This window comes from Bombina bombina, chromosome 11 (assembly GCF_027579735.1).
Source record: "Bombina bombina isolate aBomBom1 chromosome 11, aBomBom1.pri, whole genome shotgun sequence".
Lineage (NCBI taxonomy): Eukaryota > Metazoa > Chordata > Amphibia > Anura > Bombinatoridae > Bombina > Bombina bombina.
The window spans coordinates 17006508-17027412 of NC_069509.1; the positions used below are offsets into that span (position 1 = coordinate 17006508).

General features: G+C 40.5%; 1 protein-coding gene across 1 annotated transcript in view; it reads left to right on the forward strand.

Annotated features, from left to right (window-relative positions):
- LOC128642503 (uncharacterized) overlaps window positions 1-20905 on the forward strand; it is a 62062-nt gene that overhangs the window by 16650 nt on the left and 24507 nt on the right. The window contains exon 3 of the mRNA XM_053695283.1: window positions 2524-2597. Within this exon, the coding sequence (XP_053551258.1) occupies window positions 2524-2597 (74 nt within the window). The remainder of the gene's footprint in view (window positions 1-2523; window positions 2598-20905) is intronic.

Consider the following 20905-nt stretch of genomic DNA (forward strand, 5'->3'; position numbering starts at 1 on the left):
GTTGATACAATAAGCCAATAGGATTAAGCTTGCATTCTATTGGCTGTTCCAATCAGCCAATAGAATGCCAGCTCAATCCTATTGGCTGATTGGATCAGCCAATAGGATTTTTTCTATCTTAATTCCGATTGGCTGATAGAATTCTATCAGCCAATCGGAATTGAAGGGACGCCATCTTGGATGACGTCACTTAAAGTTACCGTCATTTAGTGTTAGTCGACGGAAGGAAGAGGATGCTCCGCATCGGATGTCTTGAAGATGGACTCGCTCCGTTCCGGATGGATGAAGATAGAAGATGCCGTCTGGATGAAGACTTCTGCCCATCTGGAGGACCTCTTCTGCCCGGATAGGATGAAGTCTTCTGGTCGTCTGAAGGACCACTTCTGCCCAGTTGGGTGAGGATGTCTCAAGGTAGGGTGATCTTCAAGGGGTTAGTGTTAGGTTTTATTAAGGGGGGATTGGGTGGGTTTTAGAGTAGGGTTGGTTGTGTGGGTGGTGGGTTTTAATGTTGGGGGGTATTGTATTTTATTTACAGGTAAAAGAGCTGATTACTTGGGCTATTTGTAATTTAGTGTATGGTAGGGCTTTTTTTATTTTGGGGGGCTTTTTTTGGGGGGGGGGCTTTTTATTTTATTAGGGGGATTAGATTAGGTGTAATTAGTTTAAAAAATTTTAATTATTTTATTATTTTTCTCTAATTTAGTGGGGTTTTTTTCATAATTTAGATCATTGTATTTAATTGTAGTTAGTTTAGGGAATTTATTTAATTATAGTGTAGTGTTAGGTGTAATTGTAACTTAGGTTTATTTTTATTTTACAGGTAAATGTGTCTTTATTTTAGCTAGGTAGCTATTAAATAGTTAATAACTATTTAATAACTATTATACCTAGTTAAAATAAATACAAAGTTGCCTGTAAAATAAAAATAAACCCTAAGCTAGATACAATGTAACTATTAGTTATATTGTAGCTAGCTTAGGGTTTATTTTATAGGTAAGTATTTAGTATTAAATAGGAATAATTTAGGTAATTAAAGTTATTTTATTTAGATTATTTTAAATTATATTTAAGTTAGGGGGTATTAGGGTTAGGGTCACACTTAGGTTTAGGGGTTAATATATTTATTATAGTGGCGGCGACAGAGTAGGGGTTAATAAGTGTAGTTAGGTGGCGGCAATGTCCGGTCGGCAGATTAGGGGTTAAAAATTGTATTCAAGTGTTTGCAATGTGGGGGGGGGGGGGGCTCGGTTTAGGGGTTAATATGTAGTTTATTGGTGTTAGTGTACTTTTTAGCACTTTAGTTAAGAGTTTTATGTTATGGCGTTAGCCCCTAAAACTCTTATCTACTGACGGTAGGAGTCTTGACAGGAGAGGCTGTACCGCTCACTTTTTCCAAGACTCGTAATACTGGTGTTAGGAAAATCCCCTTGAAAATGATGCAATTGATGAAAGTGGATTTGCGGTATGTTCGAGTCGTGGAAAAAAAGTGAGCGGTACCCTGTACCTGCCAGACTCGTAATACCAGCGTTAGAAAAAAAGCAGTGTTGGGACCTCTCAACGCTGCTTTTTAAGGCTAACGCAAAACTTGTAATCTAGGTGATTGATTGTTGCTATTATGCACAGCAGCGATCATTTTCCTGAAACAAAAATAAATCCAAATGCAACTCCCTCTCTGCAAAATATCCTAATTTCTCAGTCCCAATCAAACCCACAACACAATGAAGGGATGGTAGGCACCTTTAGACTGCAAAACTAAGGGCTAGATTAAAAGTGGAGCACTAATTTATCATGCGCCCACAAACGGTTTGCGAGTACGTGATAAATAACCAGCCATTACAATTAGCGCTCAGAAAAAATAACCAAAAGTCCCCCAATTGGCCCCAAATTTCAATAAAGTATTTTTATTAAAATATAAAAATGGTAGCATCTTTATTTTTTAATAAAGTAACTTAACCTTAAGCAAACTGACGTAAACCCAGTCTCAGCTCTCTAACCACAGTAATATATTGACCTGAACCTCCCCATTGTTATTTAACCATGATTTTATTATTTAATCATTACACAAAATGGCTGTCTGTCACCTATTGCCATTGGCCCTAATGTTATGTTTCACAATTAATAACCTCCCTTAACTTCTAACACACCTCATGTCACTCTCTTACCACAAAATATAATTACTTCAAAACACCCATAACAACCCCCTTGACTAAATGTAACTCCCCATGTGACCGTCACCATTACTAATAAATAATTCCCTCTCCCGTCTGTAATAACATCAAACACATAAGCCTCAAATGAAAAAGATAATCATTTTGAATTCCTTGTGGGTCTTTCTTTTTCAAGTTTATCATATTCTAAATGAATGAATAGTCTGTTTATAATACGGGGAACTCACTTGTATTAACGGGGAACTCACTTGTATTAACGGGGAACTCACTTGTATTAACGGGGAACTCACTTGTATTAACGGGGAACTCACTTGTATTAACGAGGAACTCACTTGTGTTTTCTATTTCTTTTCAGTGTAGAGGAAACACTCAATAAAGAGAGAGCAGGAGAAATCAGCTCATTACTCAAAATTGCTCAACAAATGTCAGGTAACCAACATGCTGGGAATATTTTATGTTTTATATATATATTTATCTTGTGTGATACAAGTTCTACTGTGTGACTATATGAGAGAGCAGCGGACACTGACTCAGACAGCAGAAATAAAAATAGACACTTTACATAGAACACATACACACAGGTGTGCACGGATGAACACATTGGGGCCTATCTATCAAGCTCCAAATGGAGCTTGATGCCCCGTGTTTCTGGCGAGTAACACCAGTTATCTGTCTGCTGCCTCAGAGCAGGCGGACAGGTTATGGAGCAGTGGTCTTTAGACCGCTGCTTCATAATTTCTGTTTCCGGTGAGCCTGAAGGCTTGTTGGAAACACAGTGTTATGCTCGTGGGATACTCCGCTATCAGACCGAACTCGGCCAGTAGTCTTCTTATCCTGGCATTGAGCCAGAATGATAGGGAATATCCCAGAGCAGAGAAAGTTTGAAAGATGAGGTAAGCAGCACTCGCCACAGGCAAGATTGTCTTCAGAGGCAATGGTAAAGCAGTCCAAAGGATAAACCACTAGAATGGTCAGACAGGCAGGGTTTGGCAACAGAGAGGCAATCCAGAACAATAGGGGCTAATCAAGCAGAGTGGTCATACAAGAGTTAATCAGCAGCAGAATAAGAAATCCAGCAATTTAGGGGTTAACAGGCAGAGTGGTCAGACTGGCAGGATTCATCAACAATAAGGCAAATACCAGAAACAATCTATCACACCCAGGAGCACACAAAGTAACACCTATACTTGGGCAGTGATAGATTGTTTCTGTGCAACTTACATAGGCGCAGGACTCGCGCCACAGGAATCCGGACTGGCATCAGAAAGAGGAGCGTGTGGCAATGACGTCAGCACCGCACACATCTGGACCCAACACAGCCCCTGACAATGAGCAGGGAAGGAGACGCCGTGCCCCTAGCAACAGCTAGAGCAGCGTAACATAGCCCCCCTCTCAATTGTTCCCTCCGGGAACCAGAGTCGGCTTCAAAGGATGAGCAACATGGAATCTGGAGACCAAAGATGGAGCATGTACTTCACGGGCAGGAACCCAGGAACGGTCTGCCACAGAATAACCCTTCCAATGTACAAGATACTGCAGTTGTCTGCACCTGTATCTGGAGTCCAGGATCTTAACATCCTCATATTCAGGGTCGCCATGGACCAGTAGTGGAGGAGGAGGAACTCTGAGTTGGGTATATCTATTCCTGATGTAAGGCTTGAGTACAGAGATGTGGAAGACTGGGTTTATGCATAGAGTTTTGGGCAAGGCCACTTTGAAGGCAACAGGAGACAGTCTTTCAGTACTTTGTAAGGACTGATAAACCTAGGCCATAATTTGTGACAGGTTTGACGTACACAAATATGTTGAGTAGAGATCCAAACACATTCACCTACAGAGATGACACATACAGAGGCTCTATGAAGATCAGCAAACTTCTTGTATCTAGAGACAGCTGAAGGTAGCTGAGAGCGAATACATCACCAATGAGTGATGAGTTCAGTAACATGTCGGTCTGCAGCAGGAACCCCAGTGGACTGAGCAGAAAGAGAGAAGAAACAAGGTTGATACCCTGCTGCAGCTTGAAATGGAGAATATTGTAGAGAAGAGTGACAATGAGTCAGACAATGAGTCAGACCAATTAGCATGGAGAAAATTGACAAAGGCTCTAAGGTATGCCTCGAGATCCTGGTTTTCTCTCTCAGTTAGTCCATTGGTCTGAGTATTGTAGCCAGAAGAAAAGGAAACAGTGGTTCCAATCAACTTGCAAAAGTCTCTCCAAAAGGTAGAGAAGAATTGTGGACCTCTGTCGGAAACAATAATCACAGGAATGCCATGAAGTCGTACCACATGCAAGAGAGAAAGAAACAATAATTCCTGGGCTGATGGCAGTTTCATTAAGTGTACAGTCTGGAGAACCGATCCACCACAACCCAGATAACTGTATGGTGGTCAGAAGGTGGGAGGTCCACAATGAAGTCCATAGTTATATGTGTCCAAGGTTGTTTGAGAATGGACAATGGTTGGAGCAAGCCAGGAGGCAAGGATCAGGAGATTTGTTGGCACCACAAGTTGTGCAGACTTTCACATAATCCTATGATTCAGACTTCATAGTAGGCCACCATACATGTTGGGAAAGACAATTAAAAGTCCTAGTCAAACCAGGATGACTGAGAGTTTATTATCATGAGCCCAGGATAGCACAGGGGTGCGTAGGTTCAGGGGTACAAAGAGGATATCCGAGGCCACGGGGGCTCCAGGAGGTTTACTGGACTGGGCACATTGCAGTCTTTGCAATAGGGTGGTGTTTAGTTGAGCAACCACACAGGATGGAGGTATGTTGTGTTCAATAGGAGCTTCAGAGGAATCACTTGAGTGAGGGAACTGACGGGAAAGGGCGTCCGCCTTCTTCTTCTTGGTCCCAGGAAGCTAAAAGACCAAAAATTTAAAATGGGAAAAGAACAAGGCCCACCTGCCCTGTCAAGGATTGAGTCGATGAGCAGTCTCTAGGTAAGTCAGATTCTTGTGGTCGGTGAGAATCTGAATGGGATTTTTGGTGCCCTCTAACCAATGACGCCATTCAGTCAAAGCCATCTTAATGGCTAAGAGTTTGAGACTACACATATCGTAATTCCTCTCTGCAGGAGTAAAGCGTTTAGAGAAAAAGGCTACAGGGTGTGACTTGGAAGTCAAAGGATCCCTTTGGGTTAGAACTGCTTCAGCCCCTATCTCAGGGGCATCAAGCTCTAAAGTAAACTGTAGGTCAAGATCAGGATGGCGGACCACGTGAGCAGAACTGAAAACCTTTTTCAGACAAGAGAAGGCATTTATGGAAGAGGCCAATGTTTACAGTCTTTGTTCTATTTTGTCAATTCAGTGAGTGGAGCAACTATTTGAGAAAAGTTCTTTATAAACTTGCGTTAATAATTGGAGAACCTCAAGAACCTCTGTAATTCCTTTAATGAAGTAGGCTGAGGCCATTCTAGAACTGCATGAGTTTAGCAGGATTCATGGCAAACCCCTCCTTCGAGATGACATAACCAAGGAATTGGATCTGAACTTGATCAAACTCACATTTTTTCTAGCTTGGCTACCAAAGAATTGTCACTGAGGCGTTGAAGTACCTGTCTCATATGTTTATGATGCTCCTCCAAAGTGGAAGAGAAAACAAGGATGTCATCCAGATAGACAATGACAGTGCGGTTGAGGAGTTCACGGAAGATATAATTGATAAATGCCTTGAAGACTGCAGGGGCGTTACAAAGCCCAAAGGCTGTGTTGAAGGCAGTCTTCCATTTGTGGCCTGGGAAGATACGAATCAGATTGTATGCCCCATGAAAGTCCAGCTTGGTGAAGAAGCAAGCATCCTGGAGTGAGTCATACAGTTCGGTGCTCAAAGGAATGGGATAGCAATTCTTCTGCCAGATTACGAGTTGTGTGGTATGAGTAAAAAAGCATCATTATGGCTCATAACTATGCTTTTTTACGTCCGCTGGTATTACGAGTTTTGTAGCTACAGCTGTACCGCACACTTCTTTGGCCGTAACGCAATGTAACTACTGCTGTTTTTAAAAAGTCCTTTTCCTATGGGACTTCCACAGCGCTGGTATAACGAGTTTGCATTACCGGCCAAAAAGTAAGCGGTACAGCTCATTACTACAAGATTCGAACCGCCACCTGAAAGTCAGTATTTTTACTCTACAAAGCTGTAACAAAAAACTCATAACTAAAGTCTAGCAAAGTACACTAACTCCCATAAACAACCTATTAACCCCTAAACCGAGGCCCTCCCACACAGCAAACACTAACACTAACCCCTAATCTGCCACCCCAACATTGTCGCTACCCAACTACAATTATTAACCCCTAATCTGTTGCCCATAACATCGTCGCTACCTAACTACAATTATTAACCTCTAAACTGATGCCCTCCCACACCGCAAACACTAAAATAAAATTATTAACCCCTAATTTGCAGCTACGGACATTGCCGCCACCTACATTACATGTATTAACACCTAATCTGCCACCCCCAATGTTGTCGCTACCTACACTTATTAACCCCTAATCTACTGTCCCTAACATCATAGCTACCTACCTACAATTATTAATCCCTAATCTGCTGCTAAACCTAACCCTAAATCTAACCCTAACATAACCCTAACCCTAACACCCACTAACTTTAAATAATAATTACAATAATTAAAAATAAATATTACAATTAATAGCTACATTATTCCCATTTAAAACTACTTACCTGTAAAATAAAACCTAAAATAGCTACAAAATAACTAATCGTTATATTGTATCTAGATTATGTTTTATTTTTATTTCAGAGGTAAATTTCTATTTATTTTAACTAGGTAGATTAGTTATGAAATAGTTATTCACTATTTATTAACTACCTAGTTAAAATAAATACAAATTTACCTGTAAAATAAAACCCTAACCTGTCACAATTAAACCTAACATTAAACTAAAATTAAATGTATTAAATAAATTAAATAAAATTATCTAAATTACAAAAAACAAAAAACACTAAATTACACAAAATAAAAAAAATAAAAATATAAAATTTTTAAACTAATTACACCTAATCTAATAGCCCTATCAAAATAAAAAAATCCCCCCCAAAATAATAAAACCCTATCCTACAATAAGCTACCAATGGCCCTTAAAAGGGCCTTTTGTGGGCATTGCCCCAAATATAACAGCTCTTTTACATGGCAAAATAAATTACAAACACCCCTCCAACAGTAAAACCCACCACCCACACAACCAACCCCCCCAAGTTCCCTAATCTAAAACTAAAACCCACCCAATAAACCCTTAAAAAAACCTAACACTAACCCCCGAAGATCCACTTACATTTTTGAAGACTGGACATCCATCCTCATCCAGCTGGCAAAGTCTTCATCCAAGCGGGCAGGAGTCCTCCTCGAAGCCTGCAGAAGTCGTCCTCCAAGCGGGAACAAGTCGTCCTCCAGACAGGCAGAAGTCTTCATCCAGACGGCATCTTTTATATTCATCCTTCAGGCGCGGAGCGGCTCCATCTTCAAGACATCTGGCGCAGAGCATCCTCTTCTTCCGACGGACTAAAGGTGAATGAAGGTTCCCTTTAAGGGACGTCATCCAAGATGACGCCCCTTGAATTCCGATTGGCTGATAGAATTCTATAAGCCAATCTGAATTAAGGGCCAAAAAATCATATTGGCTGATGCAATCAGCCAATAGGATTGAGCATCAATCCTATTGGCTGACCCTATCAGCCAATGGGATTGAGCTCGCATTCCATTGGCTGATTGGAAAACCAGCTTTTTTCAACTCGTAATACCAGCGCTATATGGAGTACCATACCGCTAAAAAAAGCTGCGGATGTTACTTTCTCTATAGCGCCAAAACTCGTAATCTGGCCACTTGATAGTTATATTGTTCAAGGCCCTGTAGTTGATGCAGGTTCTGAGCCCACTATCCTTCTTGTTGATGAAAAAGAAGCCTGCCCAGCAGGAGAAGAGGAAGTGTGAATGAAACCTTTAGCGAGGTTTTCTTAGATGTACTCCTCCATGGATTTGGTTTCAGCTTTGGAGTGTGGATAAGTTCTCCTTTTAAGAAGTGGGGCTCCGGGAAAGAGGTTGATCTTGTAGTCATAAGGATGGTAGGGTGGCAGCACGTCTGCTGCTTTTTTCTCAAACACATCTGCGAAGTCTGCATATAATGAGGGAAGGTTTGGAGGAGTCTGTATACTGCCTATGGGGATGCGGAGCAGAGGAGTGACTTTAGCAAGGCAGGAGTGGAAACAGGAGGTACCCCAGGAAGCCAGTTGTCCTTCAGCCCAGTCGAACTGTGGATTGTGTATCCAAAGCCAAGGAAGACCAAGGATGACAGGCTGTGCTGGGGAATGAATGACCTCGAACTGCAGCTGTTCGGTATGAAGAACTCCCACAGTCAGGGGTGCTGACTCAAAATGGGTCAACCCTAAACCAAGGGGGGTGCCACCCAGAGTATTTATTTTGAGACAATGGGGCCTACTTATCAAAGCGTCAACTGAAAATGCGCTTGAATTCCGCATAATAGATGTCGCGAGATTGATGCGCCGTAGTTATTAAAGCCTTAAGATCGGAATAATTTTAAATTTGTGACGTAACATACGATTCACCAGTCTCAATTTGACGCAGATCGATGCAAATTGAAAACCCGTGGAGTTTGAGCGCAATCCTGTTTATTAACCCTCCTATTCGACACAATTTGAAGCTCTCAAAAAAAAATGAACAATTACACTCGCGTCTTATCCGACGCAGCATACCTAGTTTTCTTTTTTTTTTTTTTTTTCTTTTTTTTTGTGTTTTATTTTTCATTTTTTTTTTTTTTTTTTTTATTGAATTAATCTCCACAAGAGATACAACAGAAGAAAAAAAATATAGAAATCGCAAAGACATTCCATAAATATACATGCATGGAAAAGAAAACAATGAGATGAGAGCTAATATTTCATGCCATTTGCGAGTACCAACCAAATCTTGTTGGAGCTTCCACTAATAAATTAAAACAACAAGCAAAACAAGAGGAAGAAAAAAAAAAAAAAAACAGACCCCCGACCGCTGAACCCGAACCAAGCTGGCCCACCGATATTAAAACCGTTGTAATCTTAAATTAGCCAGGTGCCGGGGAATTTATTCAGAAGCACTAATTCTGCAAAACTTATAGACAAACGGAATGGGTACAAGATCTGTTTTTGAAGCGGGAGAGGATAGGATTCAATAATTGGAAGCCAACCAAGAAGAAAATCTTCAATTCTCCTCTCCGAGACATCTTGTAAGTGAAATGATTTGAAAATAATTTGTTCTTGTATTTCTTTTTGAACTACCGAGAAACTCGGTTCTCTGTTCGCTTTCCAATTTTTAAGGATGAGATGACGAACTGCAAGAATAATCGTGTTAAATATACGGGTCAAGCGAGGGGACCTATCATTACCTTGAGGGAACAATAAAATTACATCTTGTAATGCAATAGTAATATTTACATCATAAAGAGTACTAAGCCAATAGCAGATCCTAAGCCATAATTGGTTTAATTTGGGACACCACCAAAACATATGGAATAAATCCGCTCTGGACTTAGAGCAGCGCGGACAATTCCCTGTACTAGTGGGAAAAATCTTTTGAATTTTCGCTGGATGTAAATAATAATTATTCAGCAATTTCACGTGAGACTCTTTCCAGCTCATGGACAATCTACATTTATTTAGCATCTTGAAACTCAGAATAAGCCTTTCATTGTCGATTCCAGGAATGGATGGACATAGCCAGTTGCTTATCCCGCCGAGATATTTTTCACTTTGCTTTGAAAGCATAATATCATACATCAACGAGATAGATGTATTTCCCGACTTGAATTTTTGAATTAAAATTTTAGTATCTGACCACGCTAACATATTCTCCACTTGCCAGTTCTGGCTAGATATATAATGTCGTATTTGAAAATAGGCATACAGATCTGATCTAGGTAATTCAAACGCTTGGAAAATGTGTTCAGCAGTACACACCTGATACTCTTCGTCCAAAACTTGCTTTACATAAAGTAAACCTTGATCTGCCCACATTTTAAATTTTTTTTGATGGATACCCGGCGAAAATTGCGGATTACCCTGAATGGGAAGAAAATCAGAAAAGGAAGGATCTATACTAAGACACCCACAGAATTTATACCATGCTATCACTATATTTTTAAACAACATCAGTTTACAAATATTAGAAGGAAGTTGTTTAGGCTTACAATGTAAAATTGCTTTTAATGAAAAAGGGCGAATATAGAAAGCCTCTTCTTTAACTACCGAAATAAGATTAGTTTCGGTGATCCAATCTAAAGCAAATTTTACCATTGCAACAATATTATATAATTTAACATCAGGCAAAGCAAGACCGCCCACATTCTTTTTCTGCATAAGCTTCGCTAAAGCTATTCTCGGCTTTTTATCTTTCCAGATAAATTTAGAGAAATAGCCATAGAGCTTCCTTATATCTAGATTAGAAATAAAAATGGGTAAGTTTTGCAAAACATACAGGAGTCGCGGAAAGATAATTGTTTTAATTAGGTTTACCCTAGCAGAGATGGACAATGGATATGAAGCCCATAGCTGGAGATCCCATCTGATTTTTTCAAACAAAGCTAAATAATTAGCGACATACCATAACTTCGGATTTCTATTCAGCTCTAGCCCTAGGTATTTAATTACATCTACTACCTTAAATGGGATAACCCCAGTATAGGGGAGCCTTTTGCCCACATACATAAGTTCGCTTTTATCTAGATTAACTCGATAGCCCGAAAATGAGCTAAATTCAGCTAATATTTGTACGATTATAGGAATAGTTAAGTGAACATTGTCAACAAATAGTAGAATATCATCCGCGTATAGAAGAGACTTTAAATAATTAGTAGCATACCTAGTTTTCAATCCGCCACCCTTGAGGTTGCAGATGCCATAGAACTCAATGGGAATCGGAAAACAATGAAATCTTATGTTCGATGCTGCAAGAGAATGAAGAATATCACCTAATAAAACTCAATTACAAATATTATTAAATATGTATACCCTTTCTAAATCAAACAATATTATTGCTCCACATTTGATGCTCTAGTAGACATAGGGATACAAATTAAAATTACTACTTATGGATTATGCTACAAATTGGTCTCTCATTACAAAGCAAGGGGACAATATTTCTACATATTTGGTACAAAGCTTTGTCCCAAACTTGTTGCACTAATAAATATAGAGATAAAAATGAAATAAATACACAACATAATATAGCTAACTTCCTTTTTATTTTTTTTTAAAAATCTATGTGCACCATGTTTAAGCCATGTAATACAAGTCCCACTCTCCACTGCGCGCCATAGTTGATTCAACACTTTTCGCACCAATTATGACACAAACTCCTAAGTAACACACACACTAGTGAATTTTTCCACAACTTTTGATTGGAATATGCATAATCACATGATTTATGACATCAGTCAATCTGATTCAAATACACATTATAAACTGTCACTAACAAATCAAATTGCTTGATACTTGTGTCATTGATCACTCATCAGAACTTGTAAGTGTCATTTGTTACATTGTGTATTATGCTTTGAAAGTATGTATATATGAAATTTGTATTAAAGATAAACATTGATGCTGATATTAGGATACACAGTGTAATATTTTAGACAAGGATTTTAAAATTCGAATTGATGTTTGATTCAATATAATCTTAAACTGATAGCTCAAAGGGATAGCCCACCTAACATTAAACTGTCATGATTCAGATACAGCAGAAATTAAAATCACCTCTTTACTGGCATGCTATTTTCAGTGTATTTCTTCCTTCTCTTGAATTTCTTTTTCAGTAAGAAATGTCATATTATATGCCAGCCCATTTTATAACAACTGTGTAGCATAGTTTTTTAAAATAGATTGCAATCAGGAGGGGTTAGACAGGTGTAGAGAGAAAACTGACCCAGCTCTGAAAGGAACAGGAAACCCCAGAATATTCTTTCATGATTTGGATAGAACATACAATTTTAAACAGCTTTACAATTTACTTCTATTCTCAAATTTGCTTCATTCTCTTGTTATCCTTTGCTGAAGGAACATCATTGCACTACTGGCAGCTAGCTGAACACATCTATTTAGCCATTTAAAAGAGACAAATGTGTGCAGGCACCAATTAGCAGCTAGCTCCCACTAGTGTAGGATATGTGCATATTCTTTTCCAACAAGGGATACCAAGAGAACAAAACACATTTGAAAATAAAAGGGAATTTTAAGGTGTTTGAAAATTACATGCTCTATCTTAATCATACAACTTAAATTTTTAGTTTCCTATCCCTTTAAAATATCCATTATATATGTGTGTATATACATACTAAAATATGTATATACAATATTAAAAATAATTAGAATAATTCACTATCCACTTTGCACCAAATATGTCGCTACTTGCTATATTCGCATATATATATATATATATATATATATATATATATATATATATATATATATATATACATACAATAATGTGCTAAAGAGAAATGTGCTTGTTCGTGGACAGTAATGAAATTATATAAATAAAGTTGGGAAAAACCCAAATAGCTGCAACATTGATGAATGTTAGTTAACACCAGTCCGATGCTCTTCGCACTGTACTTGACACGCGTGTTTTTGACAGCTTTTTTCATAAATCTGGAGATTGTATTTAGATCCGCTGCCACGATGTTTGGCGATGTTTTTGCGAGCATATTGAAGCCCGCGAATGCAACATAGTTGACGCAATGATAAATAGGGGCCAATGTCTTTTCTGCAAAAGAGGCAAGCCAGCTTGAATCATAAATCGGTGATCCAGAAAGTTTCCTGCTGCCCCTGAATCAATAAAGGACAGTGTTCTGAAGTAAGATGAGGGTAACAGGTACCAGAATCCGAGAGGAGATTTAGTAGAGATCATGCTTAGAGGTACCCCAGTGTTATCCCCTAAGCATTGGCTTTTCCTGGACAAATGTCACCGTTCTTTAGTTGGTGGGAGTTAGAACCACAATCAAAGCATAGTCTCAATCTCCTTCTTCTCTGTCTTTCAGACTCTAAGGTTTTGAAAGAGGAAAGAGCCATGGGTTCCTCTACTGGAGAAGTTGAAGGGGTAGAGGATACTGCATAAACCGGATGAATAAGAGGACGTGAGGGAAGGACTCTCCAAGTTCTGTCTCTCTTGGCTTGTCTCTCATGGAAGCAAGAGTCTAGACTGAAGCAAAGTTTTATAAAGCCTTTCAAAGAAGAGGGAATATCACAATAAGTGAGATAATCTTTGATGCATTCATGCAGACCCCTCCTAAAGGCTGCCTTGAAAGCACTGCCATCCCAACTGGTTTCTAGTGCCATGCGAAACTCAATGGCAAATTGTGCCACAGTTCTATTGCCTGGCGGAGATCAAGGAGAGAAAATTCTGCAGTAGAAGTACGGCCAGAAGTCCAAAACACAGAAGTGCAGAAATAAACGCATCAGCGTCATTCAGGAGTGGAGGGTTCTGTTCCAAAATGTGAGAGACCCAGGCTAGGGCATTGTCTTTCAGTAAGACAATTTTTTTGTAAGAAATTACAAAGTTGACCCTTGACTGGTGAGACTTAAAGGTGTGAGGATCATTGTAGAAATGCAGCCTGCATTGGTTAAGAAACCCCCTGCAATCAGTAGTACCTTCATACTTGTCACTCAATGGTATCCGGGGTATACTTCCAGAAGCAGAGGAAGAAGCCGCAGTACCAGGAGCAGAGACTGGTGGTACAACAACAGGAGCGGTATTCCTTGCTGTAACTAGTAAAGAGAGTTGAGTGGTTATAGCCTCTAGCTTGGAATCAATATTCTGCAACTGTGTGGTATGGGTTCCCAACATCTGTCCCTGAAGATAAACTGCTCATGCCACCTTATCTGGCTCCATGGCCCAAGTATAATGTTAGGCTTGTGGGATACTCCGCTATCAGACCAAACTCGACCAGTAGTCTTCTTATCATGGCATTGAGCCAGAATGATAGGGAATATCTCATAGCAGAGAAAATCCGCAAGATGAGGTAAGCAGCACTCACCACAGGCAGGATAGTCTTTAGCGGCAACGGTAAAGCAGTCCAAAGGATAAACCACTAGAATGGCCAGGGAGGGTTTGGCAACAGAGAGGCAATCCTGAAAAATAGGGGATAAACAAGCAGAGTGGTCATACACGCAGAGTTAATCAGCAGCAGTATATCAATCCAGCAATTTAGGGGTTAACAGGCAGAGTGGCCAGACAGGAAGGGTTCATCAACAATAAGACAAATAGCAGAAACGATCTATCACACCCAGGAGCAAACAAAGTAACACCTATACTTGGGCAGTGATAGATCGTTTCTGAGCGACTTACATAGACGCAGGACTCGTGCCACAGGAATCCGGACCGGCATCACAAAGAGGAGCGTGCAGCGATGACGTCAGCGCCGCATGCATCCGGACCCAAAACAGCCCCTGACAACGAGCAGGGAAGGAGCCGCCATGCCCCTAGCAACAGCTAAAGTAGCACGGCGTGACACACGGGGCATCAAGCTCCATACGGAGCTTGATAAATATGCCCCATAGGAGCCAATTTATCAACTTGCGGGTGGACATGATTCACTGTAGCGAATCATGTCTGCCCGACATCGATAAATGACGACAGCATACGCTTGTGAAATGCTTGTGCAATGCCACCCCATGCACATTCATGACCAATCATCCGCTAGCAGGGGATTCCAATCATCCTAATCATATATGATCGGGATGATTGCCGTCCACCACCTCAGAGGTGGTGGATGAGTTAAGGAGCAGCGGTCTTAAGACCGCTGCTTCTTAATTTAAGTTTTGTACGAGCCAGAGACTTCAGGGGTAGATTGCAGCATCCGCTGCATGATATATCTACCCCCTGTAGTCATTCATTAAGTACTATATGATCAGAGAGTGCAGCAGCATTGCTGCGATCGTTCAACGTTTGTTTTATCTAAACGCTAACATAGCATTGTAATTTGTAAGTAAAACGATAGATTTTCTTTTGACGGCAAATAATTACTTATTTATAATCAATATACAGTTAACAGTTCTGTATTATATACAGTATTAAACATCATATTATACTTCACAGCGGAATCTAAATGAATTTTCTTATTACTTTAGTCTCTCTTTTTTTCATTTTTTATTAAAGAATAATCGGCCAGATTACGAGTTTTGAGCGCTATAGGGAAAGTAACATCCACAGCTTTTTTGAGCAGTAGGGTACTCCCTATAGCGCTGGTATTACGAGTCTGAAAAAACACGTTTTTTGCGGGTGTATGGCAGCTTTGAGCTCCATAACGCACCCAAATACCGGCGCAGCTATGAGCTGCGTTTACATGCTCGTGCACGATTTCCCCATAGACTTTAATGGGGATAGACAGCTAAAATAAAGCCTAACACCTGCAAAAACAGAGCGTAAAGCTCCGTAATGGAGCCCCATTAAAGTCTATGGGGAAACATGAATCTACTTTTACACCTAACACCCTAAAATAAACCCAGAGTCTAAACACCCCTAATCTGCTGCCCCTAACATCGTCGTTACCTACATTACTATTATTAACCCCTAATCTGCTGCCCCTAACATCGCCGCCACCTACATTACTATTATTAACCCCTAATCTGCCGCCCCAACATCGTCGCCACTTACCTACATTTATTAACACCTAATCTGCTGTCCCTAACATCGTTGCTACTATACTAAAGTTATTAACCCCTAAACCCAACCCTAAGTCTAACCCAAACCCTAACGTAACCCTAACCCTAACACCCACTAACTTTAAAATTATTAAAATAACTACAAATAAATATTCCTATTACTAGCTACATTATTCCTATTTATAACTAAATACTTACATGTGAAATAAAACATAAGCTAGTTACAATATAAATAATCGTTTGTATTTATTTTAACTAGGTAGATTAGTTATTAAATAGTTATTCACTGTTTAGTAACTACCTAGTTAAAAAAATACAAATCTACCTGTAAAATAAAACCCTAACCTGTCTTACAATTAAAACCTAACATTAAATGCATGTAAATAAATTACATAAATTAAATAAAATTAGCTAAGTTACAAAAACAAACAAACACTAAATTACACAAAATAAAAAAGATATTATCAAAATTTTAAACTAATTACACCTAATCTAAGAGCCCTATCAAAATACCCCCCCCACAATAATAAAACCCCTATCCTACAATAAACTACCAATGGCCCTTAAAAGGGCCTTTTGCGGGGCATTTCCCCAAAGATCACAGCTCTTTTACATGGCAAAAAACATTACAACCCCCCAACAGTGAAACCCACCACCCACACAACCAAACCCCCCAAATAAAAACCTAACTTAAAAAAATCTAAGCTACGCATTGCCCTGAAAAGGCATTTGGATGGGCATTGCCCTTAAAAGGGCATTTAGATCTTTTTCGCCCCAGACCCTAATCTAAAAATAAAACCCACCCAATACACCCTTAAAAAATCCTAACACTAACCCCTGAAGATACACTTACAGTTTTGAAGACCGGACATCCATTCGCATCCAGCCGGAGAAGTATTCATCCAAGCGGCAAGAAGTCCTCCTCGAAGCCGGCAGAAGTCGTTCTCCAAGCGGGAGGAAGTCATCCTCCAGGCGGGCATAAGTCTTCATCCAGGCGGCATCTTCTATCTTCTTCCTTCCGGTGTGGAGCAGCTCCATCTTCAAGACATCCAGCGTAGAGCATCCTCTTTGGTCGACGTTCTAAATTGAATGAAGGTTCCCTTTAAGGGACGTCATCCAAGATGGTGTCCCTTGAATTCCGATTGGCTGATAGTATTATATCAGCCAATTGGAATTAAGTGCCAACATATCCTATTGGCTGATGCCATCAGCCAATAGGATTGAGCTTCAATTCTATTGGCTGAACCTATCAGCCAATGGGATTGAGCTTGCATTCTATTGGCTGTTCCAATCAGCCAATAGAATGCAATAGCAATAGTAATCTAGGTGGCTATGATGTTAGGGGCAGCAGATTAGGGGTTAATAATAATAATGTAGGTGGCGGCGATGTTTGCAGTGTGGGAGGGCCTCGGTTTAGGGGTTAATAGGTAGTTTATGGGTGTTAGTGTACTTTGTAGCACTTTAGTTATGAGTTTTATGTTACAGCGATGTAACATAACACTCATAACTACTGACTTTCAAGAGTGGTACAGATTTTGTAGTTATCAGCCTGTATCGCTCACTCATAATACCAGCGCTGTGGAAGTCCCATAGGAAAAGGACTTTTGAAAAGCAGTGGTAGTTACGTTGCGTTACGGCCAAAAATGTGTGCGGTACAGCTGTAGCTACAAAACCTGTAATACCAGCGGGCGTAAAAAAGCATTGTTATGAGCCATAACAATGCTTTTATACTCATAAATCACAACTCGTAATCTGGCAGAAAGTATTTAATTTAACAATATTATCACCATTGTTTAAAAGTAAAAAACAAACAAAAAAAACATATTTTTGATAGACATCTTGTTAGTACATTATACATATAGACAAACTCATTCCCTTACAATCGTTGTTTAGCTCTTAGGTCTTGAAATTATTTACCTAGAAATTAATCAAGTTATTTATTAATTAAGCAGATCCTTAGTAGAGGTTTCCACTCTGTTACATTTCTGACCTTAGCTCAATAATTTACCTAAAGGAGAAAAATAGAACAAGACGGAGAAAAGTATTACTAGGTATAAAATATAAGCTAGTTATAAAATATAAGCTAGTTATAAATATAAGCTAGTTAGGGGCCTATTTACTATAATGCGAGCGGACATGATCTGATATAGCAGTTCATGTCCACTGCACATTGATAAATTAAGATAGCATACGCTGTCAGCATTTATCATTGCACCAGAAGTTCTTGTGAACTGCTGGTGCAATGCTGCCCCCTGTAGATTTGCGGCCAATCGGCCACTAGCAGGGGTTGCCAATAAATCCGATTGTATTTGATCCGGCTGATTGCTGTCCGCGACCTCAGAGCAGGCGCACAAGTTATGCAGCAGCAGTCTATTCTGAGCTTGATAATTCAGCCCCTTAGAGTCTTCTACTATACTGAGGTATTCCTATCTCTGTTCCCCAAGTTATAACATCTGTTTTATTATTAATTAAGGGTTGAAAGATTTGTTTCTGTATTTGTACATTTAACTATTTAATAAAAGCGTCCCATTTCAATTTAGATTTCTATCACTAAGGGTATCACATATATCAATATTAAATTAGTTTAGCAGGGCTGGCTTTATTTCTCTCACACTTGGCCATTCTCTCAGAATACCTTCTCTTGTTACTAATGAGATAAATAAATATATTTTCCTTATGAATCTTTATGTTTGGTAAGTTAAGAACAACTTTGAATACAATATTAACTTTTGTTTTTTAAAAGTTTAGTAACCCGATGAGTTGAACTTTTTGTGAGAATATTAGCTTTGTATAAGTTGAACTCCATGGACTTCAGTCTTTTTTCAACCTCATCTTCTACTATGTTATGTTTATATGTTATGTTACTATGTTATTATGTTATGTTACTGTTACGGTACCAACAGTGTACCAAGGGTTAATACCAGATGAACAATGTCCTGCATAGGGAATCAGCAATTCACAACCCAGCCAGTTTCAGGTTTAAAACAGAATGTCATTTATTAAAGGCTATGCCTAGTATTTATGCAGGTCTGACCCCCCCCCCCCCAGATGGGGGTTGAAAGGCTGTTGTACATTACATGGAGGGAACAAGCCCTTTGACATGATACAATAGAATTATATTACTTAAACACTTCAACCACAAGACACTCTTGGCCCTTCTTATCACTTAGGCGTTTTCTCTCTGGAGGTGATCAAACAATAGAATGCTTAGCACTAATTAGATTATAGCTGGAGCCAGCAACTCTGTCTTTAGAAATTAGTTTCTTAGCTAAACACAATTAACTCCTTCAGTCCTGACAGAAGGGTCTGTCACATATCTCCCCCCTTGTGGAACACTCCGGCAGACCCGGCTTGACCCTTTGGCGGGTCAACCTGGGGATGACCGGACTAGGAGGTGGTAGGCATGTCAGTTTGCCAGGACAATCCATCTGTATTCCCGTTATGAGAGAGAATTCCTGTCCATACAAAGAAGGGTTCAACTTCCTCAGTGCCCAGACTAGGGCTAAACAGTCCTTCAAAATCCCATCAGCTTCTTTACGAGTTTTCTGTACCTGCTCTTTATAGGTATCCACAATCCCTTCATACTGACATAGGGTGCCCTTGAGTTGCTGCACCTCACTATGAGCCAGCGTCAGCTTCTCCTCAAGTGTCGCTAAGTTTGTCTTTAAGGTTTCATGTCCCACTCTCAAGCTGGTGTTTTCTGCAGTCTGTCGGTGCAGCTTGTGTAGCAGAGATTCACGTTCTAAACGTGCTTTTTCCTCTGCGCTCCTCTTCTCCTTCATCAGCGCATTGTAACGGGACTTCCACGTATCAATAGCGGATAGAGATTTACTGAGCTCAGCGTCCTGGGGCTTAGCAGCAGGGGGGTCAGTCTCTGCTGCACGGATCTGAGCACGGGTAGTCACAGGGTTAACATCAGCGGGACCCATGGGAGCATAGGCAGAAACAAGGGGAGCCAAGTCATTTCCAAGAAGAACATCAGCAGGTAAGTCCTTCTTGACCCCCACATTCACAGGTCTAGCGCCCACTCCCCAATCCAAATGTACCCTGGCAACAGGTAGGCTGAACACATCGCCCCCTGCTACCCTCACAGCCACAGTGTCTCCAGTGTACTGTTTCTCAGACACCAAGTTCTTTTGAAGCAAGGTCATGGTAGCACCAGTATCCCGTAGACCACTGACCTTCTTCCCATTCACTTTAACCAGTTGCCGGTTATTCCGGTGGGCAGCTTGCACAAGGTCTGCCTCATGTAGGATGCTCCAGCATTCTTGCGCCTCTATGTAGCGGGCCGCAGGCTGAGAGTTACGTGGGATTCCGCCGGCGGGTCTTCTCCAGGACTGTGCTTGGTTCGCTGCATTTAGGGGACACTCTGGTCTTTTGTGCCCTAGTTGCTTACATCCAAAGCACCAAATAGGCTGTGAGTAGCCCCGTGAATTGAACCGGGCTCTCTGAGGGTAGTTCGTGGCCGGAGGCCGTGTGGTATAGCGGTGCGCCGGGGGTTGGTAACTGGCAGCTGCTGGGGTGACTGGGGGTCTGTACTCCACTCTAGCAGGGGGCTTAGTGGTAGCAGTGTCCAGTTTGCGGGCATCCGTATACTCATCTGCCAAGCGAGCCGCTTCATGCAGGGTGGAGGGTTTACGGTCCCGAATCCACTCTCGAACTCCTGCGGGTAACTTGTGTAGTGCACATTGCCTCTCAAAATCCGCAAGGAACCCATCAATCTCTCCTTCTGTTTCCAGGAAGTTTTTAAAAGCTGCAAAATTTACTTTTCTCTTTTCCACTTGGGCTGCTGCAGCGCTACTTTGGCGAAGTAGGTTGGCCTCCACAGCTGCTATGACCCGGTCGATAATTTCCGCAGATGGGTTGGGGCCATAATATGCCAGTCTTATTTTAACCGCCCGATCAAAGCTTGCTTCTTCAGGGGTTCTGTCTGATATGCTGGGCCCATTGGTTCCTTCTGTCCCTGGTACTCTTTCCATCTTAGTCAGTATTGTAATAATCCCCCTCTTCATGAGGTTACTGGCTTGTGTAGTTGCTCTTCTGGGCGATAAGGTTC